Below are 21,549 nucleotides of genomic sequence, written 5' to 3'. Positions count from 1 at the left end.
GCGAATCGCGTCGAATTGTCGTAGCGGGCGATCAGGGCCAACCGGTGGACAGCAGGAACAGGCGGCATGACATCACATGTATGCTACGGGTCTTGCGGAAGGCCCCAATTCGGGATTTAACTTGGTCGGGTTAATCCAATGACCTTGAATTTGTGCCTGGGCGTTCCTTGGGCGACTCTTTTGCCGAGGTTGAGCGACAGGGATTAGAATCCCATATTCTGAAACATGGCATTGTCCAACGCGGGTGCTTTTTGCATGCCACTGGGTACACCAGAGTTGTGAGAAGGTGGTGTATAGTACAAGCCTCACCATCTACTCACTGTGGGATGTGTCGGTGCATCCCAGCTGCGATGCATACGGCCGATGCTGCATAGGGATCGTGACCCTATGATGCAAGCCTAAGTGTGTAGCGTTCCGATTCATCCGCCTCGCCATCCAAACTCATACAAATGCCCCCAAATGCGTTATAGTCGGCTTCTGGAAGCGGCCGGTTTTCGATCTGCAAGCACTTTTGGAGGGGGTTTTGGTCCAATGCAGCTAGCTGAGAACGCTTTTGACGTCCATGATCCATTGGTTGGCCACTACTGCACAATAGTTCTAGCGCCAGAAGGTGTTTGTTGCCGGCAAAGCCAACGCATCATGGTGTCTGATGACGATAGTGTTTGATTATGCTCCCGGACATAGTCGTAGCTTCACGACGAGTTATCACCGCCCGAGGCCCAGACTGTACAGCGATGCTTTGACAATGTCCTGCGCCCATCCAACCCAGCCTCTCCCAGCCTGGACCATGTTCAAAATCTTGACAAAGGTACGGTTCCATTGATCCTGATCTTCCCAATCATCGGCATAAGGCTCGAAAACTGCCGTCTCAATACTGTCAGGAGCGCCGGGAGTGACGAGCTCCCACTCGCCATTATCTTTCTGACGGACGTGCATCTTGGGTCCTACAACAAGGGCCCTGCCGAGGATGCGCGAATCGGCAACGAAGCGTGTTCCTGCATCGACTACATGTTCGACCTTGCCCAATCCGCCTCCTGCGAGTATGAATCGCGCACCAGCTGTCACAATGGGCGTGTCGATGAAATACGGACAGAGAAGGTTCACACGTATGCCTTGAAGGCCGCTGGTAACCCTCAGGCTTCTGAAGAGACCGAGGACTGCATGCTTTGCAGCACAGTACTGCGGCTGTATCGCAATGGGGGCAAGAGAGGCGATGGAGCCTAACAGTAGTATATGGCGGTCGCGAGGGGATGTGGTGGAAGGCGTCGAGTTGAGGCTGCAGGGCGAGGAACCCGGGTTCTTAGGTAGCCAGAAACATGCAAGGTGAGTAGTGTAGAGCACACCAGTGAGGTTTACATCCATGATTTTGAAGGCGGGTGGGGGTGGCTCGGCTGCATCGAGGTTGATACCTTCCTGTAGGACGTCGCGGCCTGCTATGCCAGCATTTGCGACGACGCAGTCAAGACCTCCATGTGGGCTCTTGTTGACTGCTTCCTTGAAGAGGTTGACCTGCGATTGCCAGTCTGTTACGTCGCAGTGTACGAAGTGGGCAGAGCCGCCATTGTTAGTGTCCCTGTTGATATCACGACACAGGGCGTCTCCCTTGTGCACATTGATGTCTCCGACAATGACGGTTGCGCCGGCAGCCACCCATTGTCGCACGAAGCCTGCGCCGAAGCCACTCGCTCCTCCGGTTATCAGTATGACCTTGGCCTTGAGCCAGGCTACGTCGTAGGGGACGGTTATGTCGATGGGCAGCGATTGGACAATGTTTGGTTTCTGTGGCTTGTAGTCGTCCATGGCTGTGTCTTGTGCTGTGCAAAGCTATCTAGCCGGGGGATGCCTCTTATATCGCGGGGGACGTGTACGGCCATGTTGGTGCTTCAGCTCGCAAGGTGCACTAAAAACGAGCAGCCTCGGCACATGAGCTGGTGGGGGGCTGTTCCTGGATCCCTGCGTAAATTTCCAGTCGCATGCACCCCGCCTTGGCTGTGAACAAGTCACGGCTGCCCTCGAGTTGCTCTCATCCGACTACTCGATCCATGGCATCATGACGGCCAAGCCCCCCGCCCTCGATGTCTCGGCCACGCACCTCGTCGCCACGCTGTTCTACAAGGCCGACACGCCAAACTTGTTCCAGCATGCAGACTTGTCCCCACGCAGTCCCGGCGACGCCATCCCATCCGCCTCGCTCGAGTCGCTAAAAGACGGGGTCGTGCCTACCCAGGACCTTGCAGACTACCCGCTCGAGCCGCCGACTCCTGGGCCCAACGCTCTCGACAACCTCTACGGAAGCTACATCAGCCAAAGCTGCCTCACAGACTTCTTCGCCACCCTCACCAGCGTCATCGCCGGCCTGGAGCAGAGCACGATAACGAGCACGAGGCTCGAGGCAAGCAAGCTCTGCAGGGTAGTCCAAGTCACCTTCCCGCTGCCCAGCGCTTCGCCCATCGCGCTCGAGACCCTGCGGAGGCATGAGGCTGTATCGCGCTTCGAGCGCAAATGGAACACCGAGTGCGTCTTCCAGCCAGACACGGTCCACCGCCGGTACAAGAGGCTGGCTGTCTTTGACATGGACAGCACTCTGATACAGCAGGAGGTCATTGACGAAATCGCCTCGCTCATCGGCGTCGAGAAGGAGGTATCCGCCATCACCGCTGCCGCCATGAACGGCGAGTTGGACTTTGAGGCTAGCCTGCGCGCACGATGCAAGCTGTTGAAGGGCGTGCCAAGCACCGTCTTCGAGACGCTGAAGCCGCGCATCACTCTGAACGAGGGCGTCAAGGATCTCATCACCGCTTTGAAGCGATTAGGCTTCAAGACTGCCGTTCTCAGTGGAGGCTTCACTCCGCTGACGGGCTGGATGGGCCAGCAACTCGGTCTCGACTACGCCTTTGCCAATCATCTCGTTGTTTCCCATGACGGAGCCACGCTTACCGGCGAACTGACTGGCGAAATTGTACACGCCCAGAAGAAACGCCAACACGTCCTGGAAATTGCCGAGAAAGAAAACATACTTCTCGACCAAGTTGTATGCATCGGCGACGGCGCCAACGACCTTCCCATGATGGGTGTGGCTGGTTTGGGTGTTGCCTTCCACGCAAAGCCAAAAGTGCAGATGCAGGCTCCTGCTCGCCTAAACTCCAAGAGCATGTTGGACGTCCTGTACCTCTTTGGTATCTCCAAGGAGGAGCAAGAAGCACTATTGCGATAGCGGCCACGACGCCACAACATGCAACCTAGCAGTCTGACTAGATATCGCACGGGTCGTAGATAGTGAGTAACAAGGCCATTACTTTGAAAAGGATCCATGTACACGACTGGCCCAACGACTGCATACCCTTATTCCCTCAGCTCGTCCCTAACAAACTTGCTCTTCCCCGCAACCTTGACTGCCAATAACCAGATACTGATATCACTCATGATGTCCGTCGTCCCGACATCCGCCCCGATAGCCTTCGAAAACCAATTGCGCATCTCCACCGCTACCAAAGAGTCTACACCGTACCGATAAATCGCCTTTTGGGAGTCAATGTCATCTCTGCTAACGACGAGAAGACTGGATAGCTGAGTTTGTATAGCTTCGACAACGATATCTGTAGCTTGAGCCAGCGAAGTAGCTTCGGAAAGCTTGTACGAGGGGCGGTTCTTGGCTTCGGCCGATGCCGTGTCCGAGGAGAAGCGTGAGGGAAGTGTGTCCAAGTAGTGGTAGATTGGCCGCGTACTACCCAGAGGTGCAACGATACCCATTGCTCGAAGATCAGCCGGCAGAGTCAAGGGTGTGATGATCTGGGAACCGACTGTGCTAGTGTCAACACGCTCCGGGTCGCAGCAGAACCGGAGAAGGTTGTAAATATCATTCATAGGTACTTCCTCCAGCATGCCACGTACGCGGAGTAGAGCTTGTACTTGGTCGTTCTGGGCAACGTAGCCGACGCCTGTGACCATACTGAGTGCGAGAGCGTGGGCGCGCTGGCCGTGGCGCATTCGATGTGCTGCTAGTGCGTCTTGATATGTGTTTCCGACGGTGTAGTTTGATTGACCAAACGAACCCATAATGCCAGTGGAGGATGACAGCATGATGAAGAAATCGAGGCCCAGCGGTAAGAGCTGGTGTAGGTTCCAGGAGCCGTCTACCTTGGGCGCGAGCGACTCGTGCCACTTCTCCATTGTCATGTTCGCAAAGGACGAATCTCGCATTACCATTGCTGCTTGAATACATCCCCTGACTGCCGGAAGATGAGCAAAGGACACAAGCATATCCCTAAGCTGATCACGATTGGCGATGTCGCACACCGGAGCATATACCCCTGCGCCTTCAGCTTTCAGTTCCTGCACCAAGTGATCGCGCTCAGATCCAGTGCCTTCGACTGGTGACCTTGATGGTAAGATGAGATGCTTGGCTCCATGTTGTATCATCCACCTAGCAATGCTCTGGCCTATACCTCCAAACGCACCAGCGATGATGTAGCTGGCGTCTGGGCGGAAAAGGGGCTTTGCAGAATCCTGGGCGAGTTCCATCACTACAATCTCGTCACTGTCCATCTCGATTACTACCTTTTCCACCATGTCTACGTCCTTAATCCGCCGGAAAGCGGGCTCGATCTCGCTCTGCTTGAAAACATTTGGAGGTGAAGCAATGGTGACCTTGTCGTCTCCTATGAGCATCAACACATGCTTGAAGATATCAGCAAATATATGGCTCTTGGCCAACTCTTGAAAGTTGACGCTGACAAAAGCAATGTTTTTCGTGGTAGATGGAAGCACAATGTCTTTTGAGCTGTTGGCGGTCGAGGGGAAAATGTCCTTCTCTCCAACTCCAACAAAGCGTCCGAAGGAGGCGATACACGGCCAAGAATCACTTAAACGATCTTCAGAGCCCACTACGACCGCGACGCCTTGACCATTCGTCAAGCGGAGGATACCATGTTGAAAATCGAGGCTGTTGATCGAGAATATGTTCGACTTCGGAATATCTAGAGTGTTTTCCAGGAAGAAAGCTCCATCAGCCGTGCTGACTGTCGCAAAGATCTTTGAATACCCGTGAAAAGCGGCAATTCTGATAACCGCTTGACCTAACACACTAGCGGCATTGTGAACCAAGATCGAGTCGCCGCTCTTCATGCTATAGCACTGTTTCAAGCTATAATAGGCAGTGCAAAAAGCCACAGGGTAGGCTGCGGCCTCGCAGAAGCTCATCTTATCTGGAACTCTCTGAAGCTGTGAGACTTTACAGCGAGCAAGTTGCGCGACGCCATCTCGTGTCACGCCGAAGACGCGATCGCCAATTTGAAAGCGTGCATCATGTGACGATCCGGTGCTTACTACAACTCCAGCAATTTCACTTCCAAAGGTTTCATCGTGGACTTGGCCAAGGGCTACCAAGATGTCCCGCATGTTAAGACCGACTGCCTTTACTCGAATGACTACGTCATCTGACGCAAGCTCATTGATTCTGATAGAAGTTTGCTCATAGTGCAGTGTGTTCAAGACACCTGCGGCACCAATGGTCAGCTTTGGGCTGTCAAGTTCGCTCCAAGGCTTGGTGATGTAAATGACAGTGTCTTCAGTAGGCAGTGCTTGGACAGTGAGCTCCGCGTCGTCAACCACACGCGGAGTGCACAGATGACCATCGATCTCGCAGTACTCGTCTTCTGGGTCAGTTTGCGGTTCTAGTAGCGTGATGGCAACCTTAACAATGTTGGCAGCAACTGTGTCAAGCCCAGTCTCAAGATCGAGGCTAATGCTCGAAAGCCGGTAGTCTTCAGACTCGGTCGCCAGCGTACGTACCAGTCCCGAAACGAGGCCTTCCGTAGGGCTTTGGTCAATCGCTTGGTGTTGGAAAGTGATCCACAGGAGGGTACTAGCTTTCGAGAGCAGATTTTTGATCTTCGCGAGCTCGTCCTTTTGCATGCGCTGGAGTAGATTTCCGTCTAAACCAGGAAGAAATATGCAAGAAGCCTTGTCAAGCTCATGCTGGGCGATTGAGCTCCATGTGACTAGAGCTACACCGACGTCGCCTTGCGCTGACATTTTTCGTCGAAGAGTCTGCATCAAGTCTAACTGCAATGGCTCTAACTCATCATAGATAATGTGAATGCAAGACTTGGACGTCGCTAAACGAGGTGACAGAGTCGTCAGATGATGGAATTTGGCCGGTTGCCAGTTGATTCGGTACAAGCTTCGACGCCCTTCTTTGTTGCCTGCCGATGGGCTGTTGCGACCGATGGTGGAAGTCTCTAGATCACCGTAGAAGCAGATTTCCTGCGTATTGGCAAACGCTGCGGTGACGGAGAAGAGCTTGTTGCGGAATCCACGTCCAGAAACCTTCGCATGCACGGCCACATCTTGCGCATCTGATGGATCGCGCATCAGCTTGACGGAGAACCAGGCGTTACTAAAGCCCGTCGGCACGGTGGTAGTTGATGAGTCCTTTGCGTAGATGGAGTAGGCTGGGAACGTCATCTGAAGAATAGCGTCCAACGCAGCTGGATGAATAAGGTGCGGATCGTTGTAGCTGAACTTCGCATGTGTCTGCCAATCTCGAAGGCCAATCGTACCTGTAGCCTGGTTGTGCTGATCCCATTTGACGTTGTGCATGCCTTTAAACGTTGGACCGTACGTAAGACCGGCTCGACTAAAAGCATCGTAGATGTCAGCACTGTCGATAACAATGCGACATTTCTCCGAAGCTGCGAGGTACGCCTGTTTCTTCTCTTTCGTTGCCGTCGCGCATTCGGCAAGATCTCCAGAACTGTCATGGTGATTGCCGTATTCAATCGCCACAAATCCTGTACAGCACAGGTGCCATCCGCCATCCTCGTGTAAGAAGAGGGAGAATTGATTCCATAAGCTACCGGGCTGCACATCACGTAATTCGACCACTGCGGGCCGTAATGTGAGCTGAATTTCTGTGCCACGAGCGTCTGCTGAAAGTGTCATGGCTTTGGTGAATGTGACGTCTTTGAGCTTATAGCCTGATACAGCTGCGGTTTGATGACCATAGTACTGGCGCGTGGCTTCGATAGCCATTGAAAGCATTCCCGCAGCAGGCATGAGGCAAAGACCGTTGATCTGATGATCTTGAAGGTATGGGGATTGGTCTAGAAGAATACGATTTGTCCAACGTGCTTCGTGCTCATTCCAGTCGGGTGTGCGCGAGCCAAGAAGCTCATGATGCACAAATTGTGTTTGACGGTATTGAATGCTCGTCCGACCTTCGAGCCAATATTTTTTCTTGTCTTCAAACTGATAACATGGGAGTGAGGGTAGGAATTTGGGACTGATGTCGCTGTCCTTATTAACTTCAGCAATATCGATAGTTGCGCCGATGGTGTGGAGCTTCCCAGCACATTCCAGAGCTGTAATGTTGGCGGCGTGGTCACGCCGTAACACAGAGCTGTAGTCGATCGCAACATCTCTTCCGCTTTGTTTAAGTATATCACGTAGCGGTGAACGTAGAACGGAATGAGGGCCAATCTCGAGAAAGAAAAAAGTCGAGACATCTTGTCGTGCGCATATATCCTGCAACGCAGCTGAGAACTGTACTGATCCAGTAAGATTTCGTTGCCAATATTCAGAAGTATGCAGCTCGTTAAGTTGCTGAATATTCTTTCCACTGACAGTAGAGACAAAGGATGGTTGAGCCTCTACTTGTTCACCAGGCTCGATCGTCCGAAGCAGCTTCTCATAAACATCAGCAACTGGCTTCATGCAATGTGAATGATAAGCAACGTCGATCTTGAGAGTATGAACTTCGATATTTGCTTGTTTGAGAGCGATAGCCATTTGGTGAATCATGCTATGTGTACCTGAAAGTGTGAAGCTACTCTGGCTGTTGTAGCAGGCGATAACGACGGGATTGGTTGGATATTCTGCATTCTGCTTGTTCATGATATGTTTCCAGGTTTCAAAAGGGGCCTGAACAGCTATCATGGCGCCCTGAGAAGGATTGATAGTCTTAATGATGGCGACTGCTAGACCTCGAAAGTAAGCGATCATCCAGGCAGACTCTTGTGAGATTGCACGACTAGCATAAGCAGCAGCGATCTCACCCGAAGAGTGGCCCACAGATATCGAAGCACGAACTTTCCAAGAGATCAACAAGTCATGAATGGCCACCTGCAGAGCGGTGCAGATAGGCTGACTAAGCTCCGGTTGATGAATGATTGAATCGTCTTTCGACTTGAGGTATAATTCGTCGATAAGGGACCATTTACTGCCAAGTGACTTGAAGTACCGATCTGCTCCAAGCATGGCGTCCCGAAACGGTGCGTACCCCATGAGTTCGCGCCCCATTCCATCCCACTGTGCACCTTGACCGGTGAAGACGAAACACAGATTCACTCGCTGTTTGACTCGCGTAGGGGTAGACCAGGAGAGTCGCGAGAGCAGATTTGGCAAAGCAACGCAAGCCGTCTTCCATGGAAATGACGTTCTTTTCTCAGCCAAGGTGTACGCTACATCATTAAGAATCCGGTGATCATTCTCATCGTTCGCATGATTGCGCAACCACTTTTCGAAAGTGGAGATAGATCGCTGGACGGCACGCTCGTCAAATGCGGATAGTACGAAAAGCTTTGGGGCGGTTTCGTAGTCATCCATGATATCAGGTGGCGTATCGTCTGCAAAGGATTGCGAACATGCGTTAGTACCCGTGCTATAGCTGTCGTCCTCACTATTGATCGCTAGGCCATCGTAGGTAGCTGGTTCAGCTGGTCCTTTGCTACTGTCAAGCACTTCAGTGCAATGTTGGCCGGATAAACCATGATCACGAAGAAAGCTCAGCGCATCGTCCAGAACGACGTGGGCGTTCGTGCCTCCATACCCGAATGAGTTCACACTCGCGCGTCGAATACCATCCGTCGGCCAGGTTGCCGGTACGAGCGGAAACTTCAAGTTGGGACCAGCCGCTGCAACAGCCGGGCTGATGTGCTCAGGATATACATTCGGTGGAATGATGCCCTTCTCTAGAACAAGAAGCGTCTTAATCACACCCGCGATTCCACTGGCGCCTTCAGGATGACCCATGTTGCTTTTGAGGGCACCCACGAAGATCGGGTCTTCAGGCGTCCGACAGGAGAAAACGTTGCTGATAGCTGCAGCTTCGCAAGGATCTCCCACTGGAGTACCGGTGCCATGCGCCTCGAAATAGCGAGTATCACCAAGATCAAGGCCTGCCCGCGCATATGTCTCACGAATGAGTCGCTCTTGAGCAGATTGGCTGGGCGATGTGATGCTGGGAGTGTTCCCGTCTTGTCCACAGCCAGTCGATCGCACGACACCCCTAATGGTGTCTCCATCTGCAATGGCCGTATCGAGTCGTTTGAGGATGATTACACCAAAGCCCTCACCTCGAGCATAGCCCGATGCGCGCTCATCGAATGAATAACAGACACTGTCTTTAGACATCATATTGAGGCTACTCAAGAGTGCCGTCGAGTCTGGGAGTAGGCACAAGTTGTTACCGCAGACAAGTGACTATAGTCGTTAGTCATCCGAGGTATCGTGTAGGAGATAGAAAAATGACATACCATATCTACACTCCCAGCTGAAAGCTCCTGACATGCTAAGTGAAAAGCGACGAGCCCACCTGAGCAAGCTGTATCAACCGTCATGCTTGGGCCGCTGAAGTCATAGAACCAACTTAGTCGGTTAGCCAACATAGCCAAGCCACTGGATCCGACGATACGGTAGTCACCAGGCATCTGAGAATCACGCTGAGAGATCTGGCTATATTCTTGGAGTAAACAGCCAACGTGAACTGAAGTCCTGGTGCCCATGGCTGCTTTCATAGGAATACCAGCTAAAAGCAAAGATCAGCCCTACTTATAACAACAAGCAGGGAGTAACGAACCGTTTTCGAGAGCATGATAGCTCGTCTCCAACAAGAGGCGCTGCTGAGGGTCCATGCACTCCGCTTCCGCGGGCTGGACGGAGAAGAAAGGGGCGTCGAAGCGGGCGGGATCATCCGCGAGAAAGTGGCCACCTCGGTTCTTTACGGTACCAGGTCGATGGCCATGCTCTTTGTAGAAACCATCAATGTTCCATCGATTCTGAGGAATCTCAGTCATGGTAGATCGACGCTCCATCAAGAGCTTCCACAAGCTCTCAGCGTTTGTGATATCTTGGGGAAACTTGAAGCCAAAGCCCACTATTGCAATAGGCACTAAGACGTTGGGACTTGAGGCCGGCATGAAAGTTCCTTCCGGATCAATGAAGCCGTTCATACTGAGAAGATGTTATTGGTCTGGATAGTGGATAGTGATAAGTATGTCAATCAAAGTCAAGTTACGAGGTTTCGTAAGTGCCTTATTACTCAGGAATAACAGGAATGGTTGTGGAATCAATATGCGACAGCGTGTTGGGGAACTTGGGATGGTTGTTATAAGGGCGGGTGAGCGATTACTGGGCATTTTTACACACAACATGTGGAATCAGTCGTGATTGAGGCAATTGTACGATGTTACGTACTGGTCTGATGATCAGAAACTCCCAGCTCCACGCCATGCAGACTCAATGCAAGCGCAAACGCCTCATGAGTCGGAGTAGGAGGTAAATTCGGAAGGTCATTTCTTGCTCAGTGGCGAGTTTGTCCAACTTCGTAAGGGGCATACTAGGTCACGCATGAGGGCGGCCCTTCTCCACTCCAGATATCCCAAGCCCCCGGCACCGTGAGAAGAGCCACTGTTGCAAACATTAGTGGATCGATAGTTAGCACTCTGGAGACTAAACACTTGGGAGTCTAGAGAAGAAGACCCACGCGGTAGTCTACCGTATATGGCTAGCCTGGTGTAGACGGCGTCTTACCCGCATCCAGGCTTACTCCTTTGCTTGACCCCAAGCTTGTGCGGATAAGAATATCTCATGAACTTGGGTCTAGATGTTCAGGAATGGCGACAAAATATTGTCAGCCATAAAAATTGCCCATCCATCTGTCGGTGTCCAATCATATTCGTAACATGAAAGGAGAAATAGCAAACCATCTGAGGGTAATCAACAGCTGAAAGGGAACGACAATCTAAAGATCACAGGGCCCTATTCCTGAAGTCATGCAGTCTGACGCCCGCCGTGGTCGGCGTGGGATATTCGAGGTAGGACTTTATGACTTGGCGCACTCGCTAGCGCCACCAATTGCGATGATAGGTCGCTCGGTCATCGAAATCCTGCGTTGTCTAGTAGAAAACATCGCCTGTGTTCCACAATCATATCACCGCGCGCATAGAGTGCACACCGAACTATGCAGAGTGACACGGTGTCTAGTCACTCGAACTTCTTAGTTTGCATATCGTCCGCCCGCTCAGCCGGCTCGCATACGCCAGCACAACCTCGCCCTAAACCCTTCGTATGTTCGATGCCGGGCGTCTCGTATCAGACATCTTGGCTGCGGTACGCCTGGCTCGGCCGGTGAAGCTCCGGACTACCGCATTTTGTCAGCTTACATATGACTTGAGAGTGCCCCGGACCGTCCACGTGATTTGTCCAGTCGCTGTAAGCACCCCTGAGTGATGTTTTGAACGTGACCTGGTATGCATTGTAGCTTATCAAGTTCTCATTGCAAATTCAAAGCTCACAGAATTCTCATAACAAAGAGGGGTTACATAGTACCGCGCTGGGATCTAGAAACCCAAGTCCGAGCATGTGCATAGCCTGAGCCTTTAGCATATCCCAAACCACGACTATCCACATCATCATTGGATATGTCGAGTTGGTATTTTGGCGTGTATAAGACGCTCAGGCTCAGGCAAATATCGGATTGGGTTCCTGCGTTGGACGGTGCTCGCAATGTGTTTTTAACCCCACCCTCGAAAGGTAGAGTTTTTTTTAGCCGCTTGTAAGCATACAATTGTTATTGGATAGCGACTGATCGGGGTCAAAATCGAGAAGGATCTTACAGTCGACACTTCGAGTCTTGCGATTGCATAGATCAATCAAATACGAGCTACCCTTCTTCCTCGATTGTTAAGATACTTTGAATACTTGCACCTGTTTGCATTCCCGTACATCGATGGTTGAGTTGTGGGAGCTACCGCGGCTTTTAACAAGGTGGTCTCGAGGATAGATGACTTGATAGGAGGTCGTCGTCCTCTAGCTTTGAGTCAAGGACGTAAACGTGATTGGAACTGGTTGGTAGAATCCCAGTTCGTACACCTTCATCAATCCGACGACTGGCTGGAGCATTCAGTCGCCAAAGTAGAGAATCCTTTGATAGTTTCGTGATAGTTTCGTCGTAAAATATTGGAGTCGGGTGTGCAACTCGTGAGTCAAGGTTCTTTGTTGTGTTTATAGCGATGGCAAGGGCGGATCAAACACGCCAGCTAAATAGCGTCATCAGAGATGCTCATTATTCTTGCACCTATCACGAGGGCGACGTATCGGTTGCCGCATACCGCGAGTTGTTTGACCCCAGGCCAATCTGGCTAGATGTAAAGAACCATGGTAATGTGTAAGCGCGCGTGTGAGGGAGTGGCGCAGTACTATCGAATATGCGGAACAGACAGCATATGCCATAGGTTTTGACCAACGCGTGCTCATCGCATCTTCATTGTTCTGTCCGCTCAGACTGCCAAGGACGGTGGGTTCTCAGAGATACAACGACCGATATGGCTAGAGCACTATTGTTTCGAACCATCAGGTATCTGGCAGTCAAGGATGAGCGTAGGGTGTTTTTTCTTCTTCAGCTTGAAGGCGTGTCCAAGCGCCCGTCAGCCTTATGTTGTGCATGGCTGGGTGAAAGGGCAGGTTGCGCGCAGCCAGGAACCCGCTGAGCCACCACGTGTCGTTTCAGCCATCAGCATGTCAGACTCTTCGTCTCCCCTCTCGCGGAAAGTACAGATGCGCAGGGTTGCAAGAGCCGCATATGCAAGGGTCATAGTTGCGCGAAGACGATGAAGGTCATTGCGTACCAATTCGCGGCCTAGGGGAGCCTTTCAGAAGTTGCACAACCGCATGCCTTATTCTCTTGCACTCTGGCAAAATCGTCTCTTATCCTTGGAAAGATCGATAGTGTATGGCCACGTTCAGAGCCTGCAGCGTAGGGTAGAAGTCGCATAACGTTGATGTCATGCAACAGCCGTGCCTCTTCACTGCGCCAAGTGAGTCAGCATGCCGAGCTATCGTTTCGTGCTACTACAGGTCGGAGGACCTATAGCCGGGTTCCCGGATTGCCATGTATGGTGGTTGGTGTCGGTGGTGTAGGGGCATGGGTGAGGACAACGCGTGCTGGGATTCCGAGGTTGCTCGGAATGGAATTAGATCCGACAACGCGGGACAGCCGCGGGGCAGCGCAGCGCAGCAGCAGCACACGGCGGCGGCGGCTTGCTAGTTCACGGCCACCTCCGAAGCTTCCTGACGGCCTAGACACGACGGCAGAATAACAGTCATTCCTGCGCAATCGACGTTTGGAAGCTTTACAAGAAGCCATCGCGTACTGACCCTCCCAACTTGACCCCAACATGACTGTGCGCACCGCAGAAGGGCTCACGCCCGAACAACTAACCTTTTTCAACGAGAATGGTTATCTACTGATACCTGATGCGCTGTCGCAAGACACGGTCAAGCAGTTGCTGGAAGACACAAACAATATGCTAAACGACTTTTCACTCAATGACCATCCCATGACCAAGTTCTCGACTGGCGGCGACGACGGCGCGGACCACGTCGGAGACAGCTACTTCCTTGAGTCCGGCGACAAGGTACGGTTCTTCTTCGAAGAGGGTATGTAAGGCGATCCGCAGCCATGGCAAGTGTGCTAACACGCGAACAGATGCCTTCGACAAGTCTGGCTCACTGACCAAACCTAAACACCGCGCCATCAACAAGATCGGCCACTACCTCCACGAGCTCTCGCCTTCGTTCCGCAGCATGTCCCTTTCCGCCCGCAATGCCGCTATTGCGTCCTCGCTCGGGTTCCGTGATCCCCGTGTTTTGCAATCTATGGTTATCTGCAAGCAGCCTGAGATAGGCGGTGCAGTGCCGCCACATCAAGATAGTACCTTTTTGTACACGGACCCGCCGAGCGCAGTTGGCTGGTGGTATGCACTCGAGGATGCGACACAAGAGAACGGGTGCCTAAGCTTCGCTGCTGGGAGTCATAAGCGTGCTGCTATTGAGAAGAGATTCGTCAGGACGGGCAATGGTACTGGCTTCATTGACAATGAGGGTGCCAAGTTTCCAAAGAGTATAAAGCACCAGACAAACGCCGAGAAGGAGTACGAGATGGTCGAGAAGGAGGAGAGGTACGACATGGGCGAGGTCAAGGCTGGCACTCTTGTCCTTATCCATGGCAACATCCTGCACAAGAGCGAGAAGAACACCAGCAACAAAAGCCGGAATATTTACACGTTCCATGTGATTGAGGGCGAGGAGAGGTATGACGAGAGGAATTGGCTGCAACCGCCTGAGCAAGGGTTCTCAAGGCTATCTCAGGAAAAGGTCGCGACGGACGCAGACAACAGACTTGCGAAGGACTGGTAGCTGGCCTGTAGCAATATTGATAGACATTTCACGATTTGCTCTGGACGCACAACGCGATACCACCAAGTACAAAGGCCATGCCAATCCATGTGTCTTTGCATTGTTAGTTTTCGTCCCGTGGCAGAGCAGAGAGACAACGTACCTCTGCTAATGACCTTCTTCTCTGCCCACCACTCCCCTAGAACGGTGAACAGAAAGGCTAGCGAGTTCGTGATTGGCACCGTGAGGCTCAACTCCGCCTTACCAATCAATATAAAGAACCATACACTGCCAGTGACGTTCAATAATAGCGGCACCGCATACGCTGGTCGGCTCAGGACACCAATAACTGCATATAGTACTCCAAGCACCTTTTTCTTAAGCCATGAGTTGTTCGGATCAGTAAGGGCAGGACGCTGCGGCGGAGTGTAGTTCCTGGTATATGCGTATCAGCTTGCTGGTCAGGCAATGTACTAAGCTTGCGAGAGAAGGAAGAACTAGCACAGAATAATAAACACCCAAGCTTACATAGCAGCTTTTCGCATGAACGGCGTCGTGAGTCCCCAGCACGCGCCAACCATAAGGAAGCCTATGATCCAGCGGAAGACGGAAGGTTGAGGCTCATTGGCCACGGGCGCGTCGGGATCCATTGTTCGATAACAAGTGAACTATTGACAGAAATACCGTGTTAAGATGGTGACGCTCAAGCCGTAGATGCTATCGTCGTCGCGTTGGTGCAGTCGTCATGCCCTGAGACCTGTGAACGGCAGATCCACAACAGTCTCGACGACGCGCTAAACTAGCCGTGCGCAAGCCTCAACACCACTGCTGGGTATCGTGAACGTGTCCTCATACCATTACCACCACCATCATCATCGCCACCAGATGTTTTTGCTGCCTCTCATAGCTCCTCGGTAGCTTCCTGAAAGTGACATGAGATATCCATCGGTCACATGCCATAGGGCTAATCGAACCACATGAGACAGAAGACAATGCCGTCACGACCTAGTGAGGACAAAAGCGAGGCCCAACAGCGTCACGGCGCTTTGGTTTCTGCTGTTTTGCACCCTTCATGATGGACGATCAATTCACCCCGGGCCATAGCAAATTTGAAACCGCGCCGTCAAGGTCGATGTGCATGTTTGGTTCTCTTTCGCTCCCAGTATGTGCAACGCGCATCAAACCGTCCTTGACTCATGCCTTGCACGAAAATACCTAACCCAGTTACCCAGGCATCCTTCGTCTACGCTCCTGTACTCTGAACTAGTCACGTCCTGTGACTCCACTACCGTTCTTTGTCACTTCCGATTCTCATTCACATCACCTAAGTGTCAGTCTGCGTCTTACAGACTCTCGGCGTGGATGGGTATTGCAAACTAAGAACTATTTACAACATGCGTGAATTCCGAGTTCCAGACCCTCGGTAGTTGAGGTGTTAGGACTGTCTCATTGGTATGAAGATGTCGTAAATCACGGGACTCGATCAACGGCCTTACCTTTGCAACTCATGCAGCTGCACAGGCACTTCAAACGTTGGTTCTGAAACCACCGTTCGTACGACCTCCCTACCTCACCGGTCAGGTCAAGCTTCGGCATACACAAAGAGATGAACTAACAAAGAATCTCATCTACAAATCGATTGTCGTGTAACGGGTACCTGCGGTATGGACGACGCCTCCAAAGAAAATACGCCAACGCCCGGTATATGGCTGCATGAGCACGCACCTCTTGTCGTCACTAAATATCCAAACGCCCCGGTCGCAAGTTCGTAATGTTCGGGACCTAAACGGTGCCGACGCCTCAAAAGTACTTGAAACGAAAGGGTTGGGGCTTGGTCATGCCCCATTCCAACCCTGGGTCAGCCCGATTCGACTTAGTACGCTAAGTATAGCTGGAATGTACACCGAGTAGGAGATGGCGGGCAAGGTGCTCTGCCATATTTGGGTGCAGAATTGAATGTCTCTAGTCTGGTTTGTTCAGCACGTTTGTTATGAGGCATCATTGGCACGTTACAGAAATTGCTCCCGTGGGCTTGCAACCACTACAGCACATTTACCAGTAAGGTACAAGTACCGTGTTAATCTCATCGCCTGTTCTACTACCAAATGCGACGATCCTCGCTTACCTACCTAGCCACTTCCTGAATACAACACGCAGGCACGTGAGAGATTTACTTCACAATATTATTATCCACCAACACTCTACCGGAATTATGCCAATGCGGTCCACTAACGATAAAGAGGTTGACGTGGTCGATCTGGACCGTCTCTTCGAAGAGTATGTTCAAACAGACTTGCTCAATCATTTCGGCGACTGCAACCCCAAACAATCAAGCTCGGGTGAACCAAAGCATCTTTTTGACTCAGTTCTGTCGAATGAGAGCCAGCTTTTTGGCACTGGGCCTATACTTGATCGGGAAACGCAGGCTGCTTGGCACAAGGCTCTCGAAAAGTACGAACAAAACCCAACCCTGTTGCGAGCTGAGGACTCTATCTCATCTTCTTACGTTACTTCGTCTACTGGTAATGAATCTTTCAGCGATTCTGAGTTGCTAAACCTTGACGACTTCTTTGAACTAGAAAGGAAGCAATCGAGGTCCATCTCTCAGCCTCCTACAACTCGACCCCACACTTCCGGACGATCTGTTAAAAAGGCTGTATCGATCTGCAATCAACTGAGACACCGTGGTATCTCAAAGACCTCTAAAAGGTTGCATGCTTCGACTTTCACAAAGATGATGCAATCGTATCAACACCAACCTTCAGCTGGCAATACGTGGACCCGCAAGACGGACAGTTCAACGAATTCATTCACAGGAGCCTCATCACATGGCATTGCTTCGCCCCCGCTATCAACCAAGGCCAAAAGCAATGAGTTTTTCGTCCAGGGGCATTATCAGACCTATGCCGATAACTATTCTAACCTACCAAACAACGGATCTGGCTTCCTTAATTACCAATTGACGCCTTGCGCATCGCCAGCAATTGGAACCCCTAGCATCAGCGGTAGCGGCTTCGATAGTGGTACGGGGCTCACCTCTAGCTCTTCCAGTGCGCCAAGTGCGGCTCTCTCAGCCTTGCAGACCCCGCCCTCTTCTCTCCAATTATCTATGACAACGTGGGACCCTAACACATCACCATCTCTGGATGCCGGCTTCTCAGCCTCGTGTGATTCTACCGACAGCACACAAACTACAGGCTGGTGGGATGGGAACGTTTCCGCCAGTCACCCTCTCCATTCGACCAGCTTCAGCCAAAGCAACTCACTATCCACAAGCCAGAATATGAGATCGGAAGGATTGGGAGTATCTTGCGGATCGGCTCCGTACGGCTTTGGTACTGTGCACGATGGTTTTTCTGCCTCCAGAACCTGGGCTGCATTTGACATGGTTAACTATGGTGTCATGTACAATACGCCGTCTCACCAACAGCGACAGCATCACGCGCAACACCACGTCGCCCCTATCAGTCAGTCAGTCTCGCGCTCTCCTTCGCCACGCGCCGAAAAACGCTTTCATCGGCTGTCGCACGCATCTAGCCACCGCATCAGCCAGTCGTCAATGAGACGCAAATTTAGCAACACTTCCCAGCAATCCTCAAGGCAGATGAGCACAAGTAATGGTGGAGTTGGTTTCGTAAACTTCACGCCAGATGACAGCCGCAAGATCCTCACAGGCGTGGCACCCAGCGGGTCCAGCAAAACTAAAGCACGGCGGGAGAAAGAAGCCGCCGACAAGCGACGGAAGCTTAGCCGCGCAGCGGTGAAGGCTGTAATAGAAGCTGGTGGTGATATCGATAGCTTGAGAAGATTGGAAAGGGAGGGCGTGCTGGTTATGGACGGTTAACGAGGCGATTTTACAGACTCGGGCATTTGTCTGTTCACGAATTTCTTCTTTCGCTCCCAGAATATGGGGCCATTGTTTTAATATACGATTATGACACGTCACGCGCTTGTGGCGCGATGATAAATGCATGAATGACTACCTTTGAATTGCTGGTTGCCGTGCGTGACTGATGTGCACTTCGCTGTGTACTTCGCTGTGTGAGTAGCTGCTAGCTACTTGTTGCAGCGCGACGGTCTGAGCTGCCAGCCGCTGGCGACCCGTCGGATGGGAGATGTGGAGTCGTATGGTCTCGCTGCTTGAGAAATCAGCATGACATGCTGTTTCAACCTTTACTGCTCGATATATGGATGCCTCGCCCTCGCCCTCATCTTCAGCCGGCAGCCTCAACCTCCAATCGTCCGAGCACAGCTTCTACAACGCCCTTGGCACCAATTCCCCTCTCCACACCACCAAGGCTCTGCTCCTCAGCTTCAAGCTCGACTGCGCCCTCGTAAACCTTGACGATTGTATCCTCGTCCACTTTGGCGCCACATGCTACCAAGCCCCTGATCAAGGTACTGACCCTAGTTATCTCCCGCATGACTGGCGGCTCGATGTCGTCGTTTTGGCTCGAATACAGTGTCTCAGTCACACTCTCGTCCAGTCGGTTGATGCCCATCTCCTTTGGGTCAGCATTGGTTGTGATGTGCTTGCTGATGAAAATGTAACCGTTGACGCCAAGTACAATGTCGATCTCGCCGGCCGCCGTGTTCAGCGTAAAGACCTGCCGTCTACTCCTCACAACGCCACCCTTGCGACTCAATATGCCGCCTCCAGCGCCACTCAGACTGGTGAACAGACCGTTGCGCAGCTTCCCGTATTTGAGCGATCGCGTGTGGAGGGAGGCGGTGCCGTCCTGGTGCAGACTCTGTACCTCGGCAACGAGCAGATCGCCTTCTTGGAAGAAGGTCCGGATATTCAGTTCATCTACGGTTGTTCTTCGTCGCAACACTCCACCGGGCAGGTTTATACTAGACAAAGGCAGGTTTGCGTGCATTGGCGCTGCAATGTCCACATTCCACTTCTTTGTTCCCACTGTCACTATGCGTCCTACGACCAAGTCGCCAATTTCTGGTTGGTATCGGGCGCGCAGCGGCTGTACCGAGAGCAGCTTGTTTGTTTTGTGCAGGGTACCGGCGACGGTGGATATTATCGTCGTGGAAGACGGAGGCATGGATGGAACATAGGTGCCGTGGCCGCGCATCCATTGCGGGTCCGAGGTTATGGCTTCACCGGGTGTCACTATCGCCTTTGAGTCGGAAGTCACGAGGTCGTCGTCCTCCATGTCCACGTCCGAGTCGTCCGGGTCGTCTCTTGCATCGCGCCGTGGTGGGAGCGGTGCGCTGGGTGGGAGGATCGAGATTGGCATGGCCTGTTCGCGCTTGTACCCGTGGGATATCGTGGGCGTACTGGTCGTGTCGTTGGCTACCGCTCAGAGCTTCGGAAATTTTGGCGGGCATGGGAGCTGCCCGGCCATCCCTGCAGAGCTTTCTGGATGCGGGCTAGTCTCGACGCGTCTGCCCATGGCGGTCGCGTCCGACGTCATCCCATCAATAGCACCGACATCTTTGCACAGAGTAACAGAGTGAAGCTCCATGGCGCCTGTATCATCGTCCCCTGCTGTGTCCAGTTTCAACGAGCCCTTTATCTCGGCCCTCGATGTCGCTGCGCCTAACAACGCCAACGATGATCCCAACTACTATGCTCGTTATCCGCGCTCACTGATCACGACCTCTCATCTAGACGCCTTCATGACAGGCACCGGTTCCACCATCTACGAATCTTTGGTACCCCTGCTTGAGTCTGCCTCTCATGAGCTCATTCTCGTCACCTGCTTCTGGGCCGGGTCCAAGACCCTCGACACGCTCAATAAGGTTCTGAGAAACCTGTCTGAAAAGGCCGTCCGGAGAGGGACAGACAAGATCAGGGTTCGACTATGCTTTTCTTCCAGCTCAGTCTTTCAGAAATTATTCCACAAGCAAGCTACTACAGGCCAGACGTATTCATCGTCAGCATGGGTCAAGAAGCTGGGCTTACCTGACCCATCTGAATTGAACGGACTGGACCTCACCATCAAGTCTATCTTCATTTTGCCATTCTCAGTCATGCATCCAAAATTCATCCTCATCGACCGGAAAACCGCAGTGTTACCGAGTTGCAATATCAGTTGGGAAGAATGGTTCGAGGGTGCTGTCACCCTCACAGGACCTGTTGTCGAACAGTTTCTCAAGTTTTATCGCACTTTTTGGGAGCGGCGAGAGGATGCTCCAACCACCCTCGATGCTCCCGAAGGTGTAGCAGTCAAGTTCCAAGATGCATTGACATCTTCGCAATTACTGTCGGCTCGGGATATACACACCATTTTCCTTCCAAGCCCGCACCATCGTAATCCACGCTTTAGCTTCACCGGAGCTCAGGATGCCCTCCAAGCCCCGCCAACTCCCTTGAACGTTTTCATACTCACAATCTTCGCAAAGGCCGAAAGAAGCATTCGTATACAGACACCAAACGTGACTGCACCACCCGTCCTATCCGCAATACTTCGAGCGCTTGCCCGTGGTATTGACGTCCGGATCTTGACCTCTGAACGTCTCATGATACTCGAGCAATTAGTTACAGCAGGTACTACAACCTCACGTTGCATCAAGAAGCTCATCAAACGCTATCAGCAGCTGAGTCACGACGGTGGCAACCCAAACGACGAAGAGATGGCTATAGCGACTCCCAAGCCTGGCCACTTACATGTAGCGTACTTCGAGCCGATCGGCGGGCCTAAAAAGAGGGGTAATGAGGCAGGGGAGCCTCAACAGTCGCATCTCAAGATGACCATAGTGGACGACGAGGTGCTTGTTCTGGGCTCTGGGAACTTTGATCGGGCGAGTTGGTTCACGAGTCAAGAGTTGGGTGTTGCTTTCTTCGACAAGGAAGTGGTCAAGAAGGTTGGGAGTGCAGTTGATCAAGGTACACAAGGGAGAAGTAAAGTAGTGTTTGACAGTGAGCGCTAATCTGGATCGCGTAAGACGGTCTATGTCTAGCAAGTTGTATTGACAGATATAGCGGTGACCCTCATACACATTCCTTTGCACTTGTTTTTGTAGAACAAGAAGAGAGTATGGAGTTGATTGTTCTATGTACGAAGGAGAAGTCCCTTGTTTATATAGGGACGAGAGAGTACGCTAGTGAGTGAATGTAAGTGGATCACGTGAGAGGAT

At 52.0% G+C, this 21,549-nt stretch overlaps 8 protein-coding genes across 8 annotated transcripts; 4 read left to right on the top strand and 4 right to left on the bottom strand.

Annotated features, from left to right (window-relative positions):
- Nucleotides 1-705: 705 nt before the first annotated feature.
- Nucleotides 706-1,800, bottom strand: GT037_003692 (bacilysin biosynthesis oxidoreductase bacc; the record flags this gene model as incomplete). The annotated part of the gene is made up of 1 exon (XM_038928739.1): nucleotides 706-1,800. The coding sequence occupies one exon, from the start codon at nucleotides 1,798-1,800 to the stop codon at nucleotides 706-708; it is 1,095 nt and encodes a 364-aa protein (XP_038788446.1).
- A 250-nt stretch (nucleotides 1,801-2,050) lies between these two features.
- Nucleotides 2,051-3,214, top strand: GT037_003691 (phosphoserine phosphatase; the record flags this gene model as incomplete). The annotated part of the gene is made up of 1 exon (XM_038928738.1): nucleotides 2,051-3,214. One exon carries the CDS (start codon nucleotides 2,051-2,053, stop codon nucleotides 3,212-3,214), a length of 1,164 nt encoding a protein of 387 aa, XP_038788445.1.
- A 128-nt stretch (nucleotides 3,215-3,342) lies between these two features.
- Nucleotides 3,343-10,229, bottom strand: GT037_003690 (polyketide synthase; the record flags this gene model as incomplete). Its single annotated transcript, XM_038928737.1, has 3 exons — nucleotides 3,343-9,480; nucleotides 9,534-9,805; nucleotides 9,857-10,229. 3 exons carry the CDS (start codon nucleotides 10,227-10,229, stop codon nucleotides 3,343-3,345), a joined length of 6,783 nt encoding a protein of 2,260 aa, XP_038788444.1.
- Nucleotides 10,230-13,454: 3,225 nt separating this feature from the next.
- On the top strand, nucleotides 13,455-14,475 carry GT037_003689 (phytanoyl-dioxygenase family protein; the record flags this gene model as incomplete). Its single annotated transcript, XM_038928736.1, has 2 exons — nucleotides 13,455-13,716; nucleotides 13,766-14,475. The coding sequence occupies 2 exons, from the start codon at nucleotides 13,455-13,457 to the stop codon at nucleotides 14,473-14,475; spliced, it is 972 nt and encodes a 323-aa protein (XP_038788443.1).
- Nucleotides 14,476-14,503: 28 nt separating this feature from the next.
- Nucleotides 14,504-15,104, bottom strand: GT037_003688 (uncharacterized protein; the record flags this gene model as incomplete). The annotated part of the gene is made up of 3 exons (XM_038928735.1): nucleotides 14,504-14,568; nucleotides 14,618-14,889; nucleotides 14,983-15,104. The coding sequence occupies 3 exons, from the start codon at nucleotides 15,102-15,104 to the stop codon at nucleotides 14,504-14,506; spliced, it is 459 nt and encodes a 152-aa protein (XP_038788442.1).
- A 1,562-nt stretch (nucleotides 15,105-16,666) lies between these two features.
- GT037_003687 (uncharacterized protein) lies at nucleotides 16,667-18,298 on the top strand (the record flags this gene model as incomplete). The annotated part of the gene is made up of 1 exon (XM_038928734.1): nucleotides 16,667-18,298. The coding sequence occupies one exon, from the start codon at nucleotides 16,667-16,669 to the stop codon at nucleotides 18,296-18,298; it is 1,632 nt and encodes a 543-aa protein (XP_038788441.1).
- Nucleotides 18,299-18,668: 370 nt separating this feature from the next.
- Nucleotides 18,669-19,706, bottom strand: GT037_003686 (exosome component 2; the record flags this gene model as incomplete). Its single annotated transcript, XM_038928733.1, has 1 exon — nucleotides 18,669-19,706. The coding sequence occupies one exon, from the start codon at nucleotides 19,704-19,706 to the stop codon at nucleotides 18,669-18,671; it is 1,038 nt and encodes a 345-aa protein (XP_038788440.1).
- A 226-nt stretch (nucleotides 19,707-19,932) lies between these two features.
- GT037_003685 (phospholipase d nuclease) lies at nucleotides 19,933-21,342 on the top strand (the record flags this gene model as incomplete). The annotated part of the gene is made up of 1 exon (XM_038928732.1): nucleotides 19,933-21,342. The coding sequence occupies one exon, from the start codon at nucleotides 19,933-19,935 to the stop codon at nucleotides 21,340-21,342; it is 1,410 nt and encodes a 469-aa protein (XP_038788439.1).
- Between the last annotated feature and the right edge of the window lie 207 nt (nucleotides 21,343-21,549).

The sequence above is a fragment of the Alternaria burnsii genome (genome assembly GCF_013036055.1).
Source record: "Alternaria burnsii strain CBS107.38 chromosome Unknown 730, whole genome shotgun sequence".
In the NCBI taxonomy this organism is placed as follows: Eukaryota; Fungi; Ascomycota; class Dothideomycetes; order Pleosporales; family Pleosporaceae; genus Alternaria; species Alternaria burnsii.
This window is presented reverse-complemented; position numbering and strand designations above follow the sequence as displayed.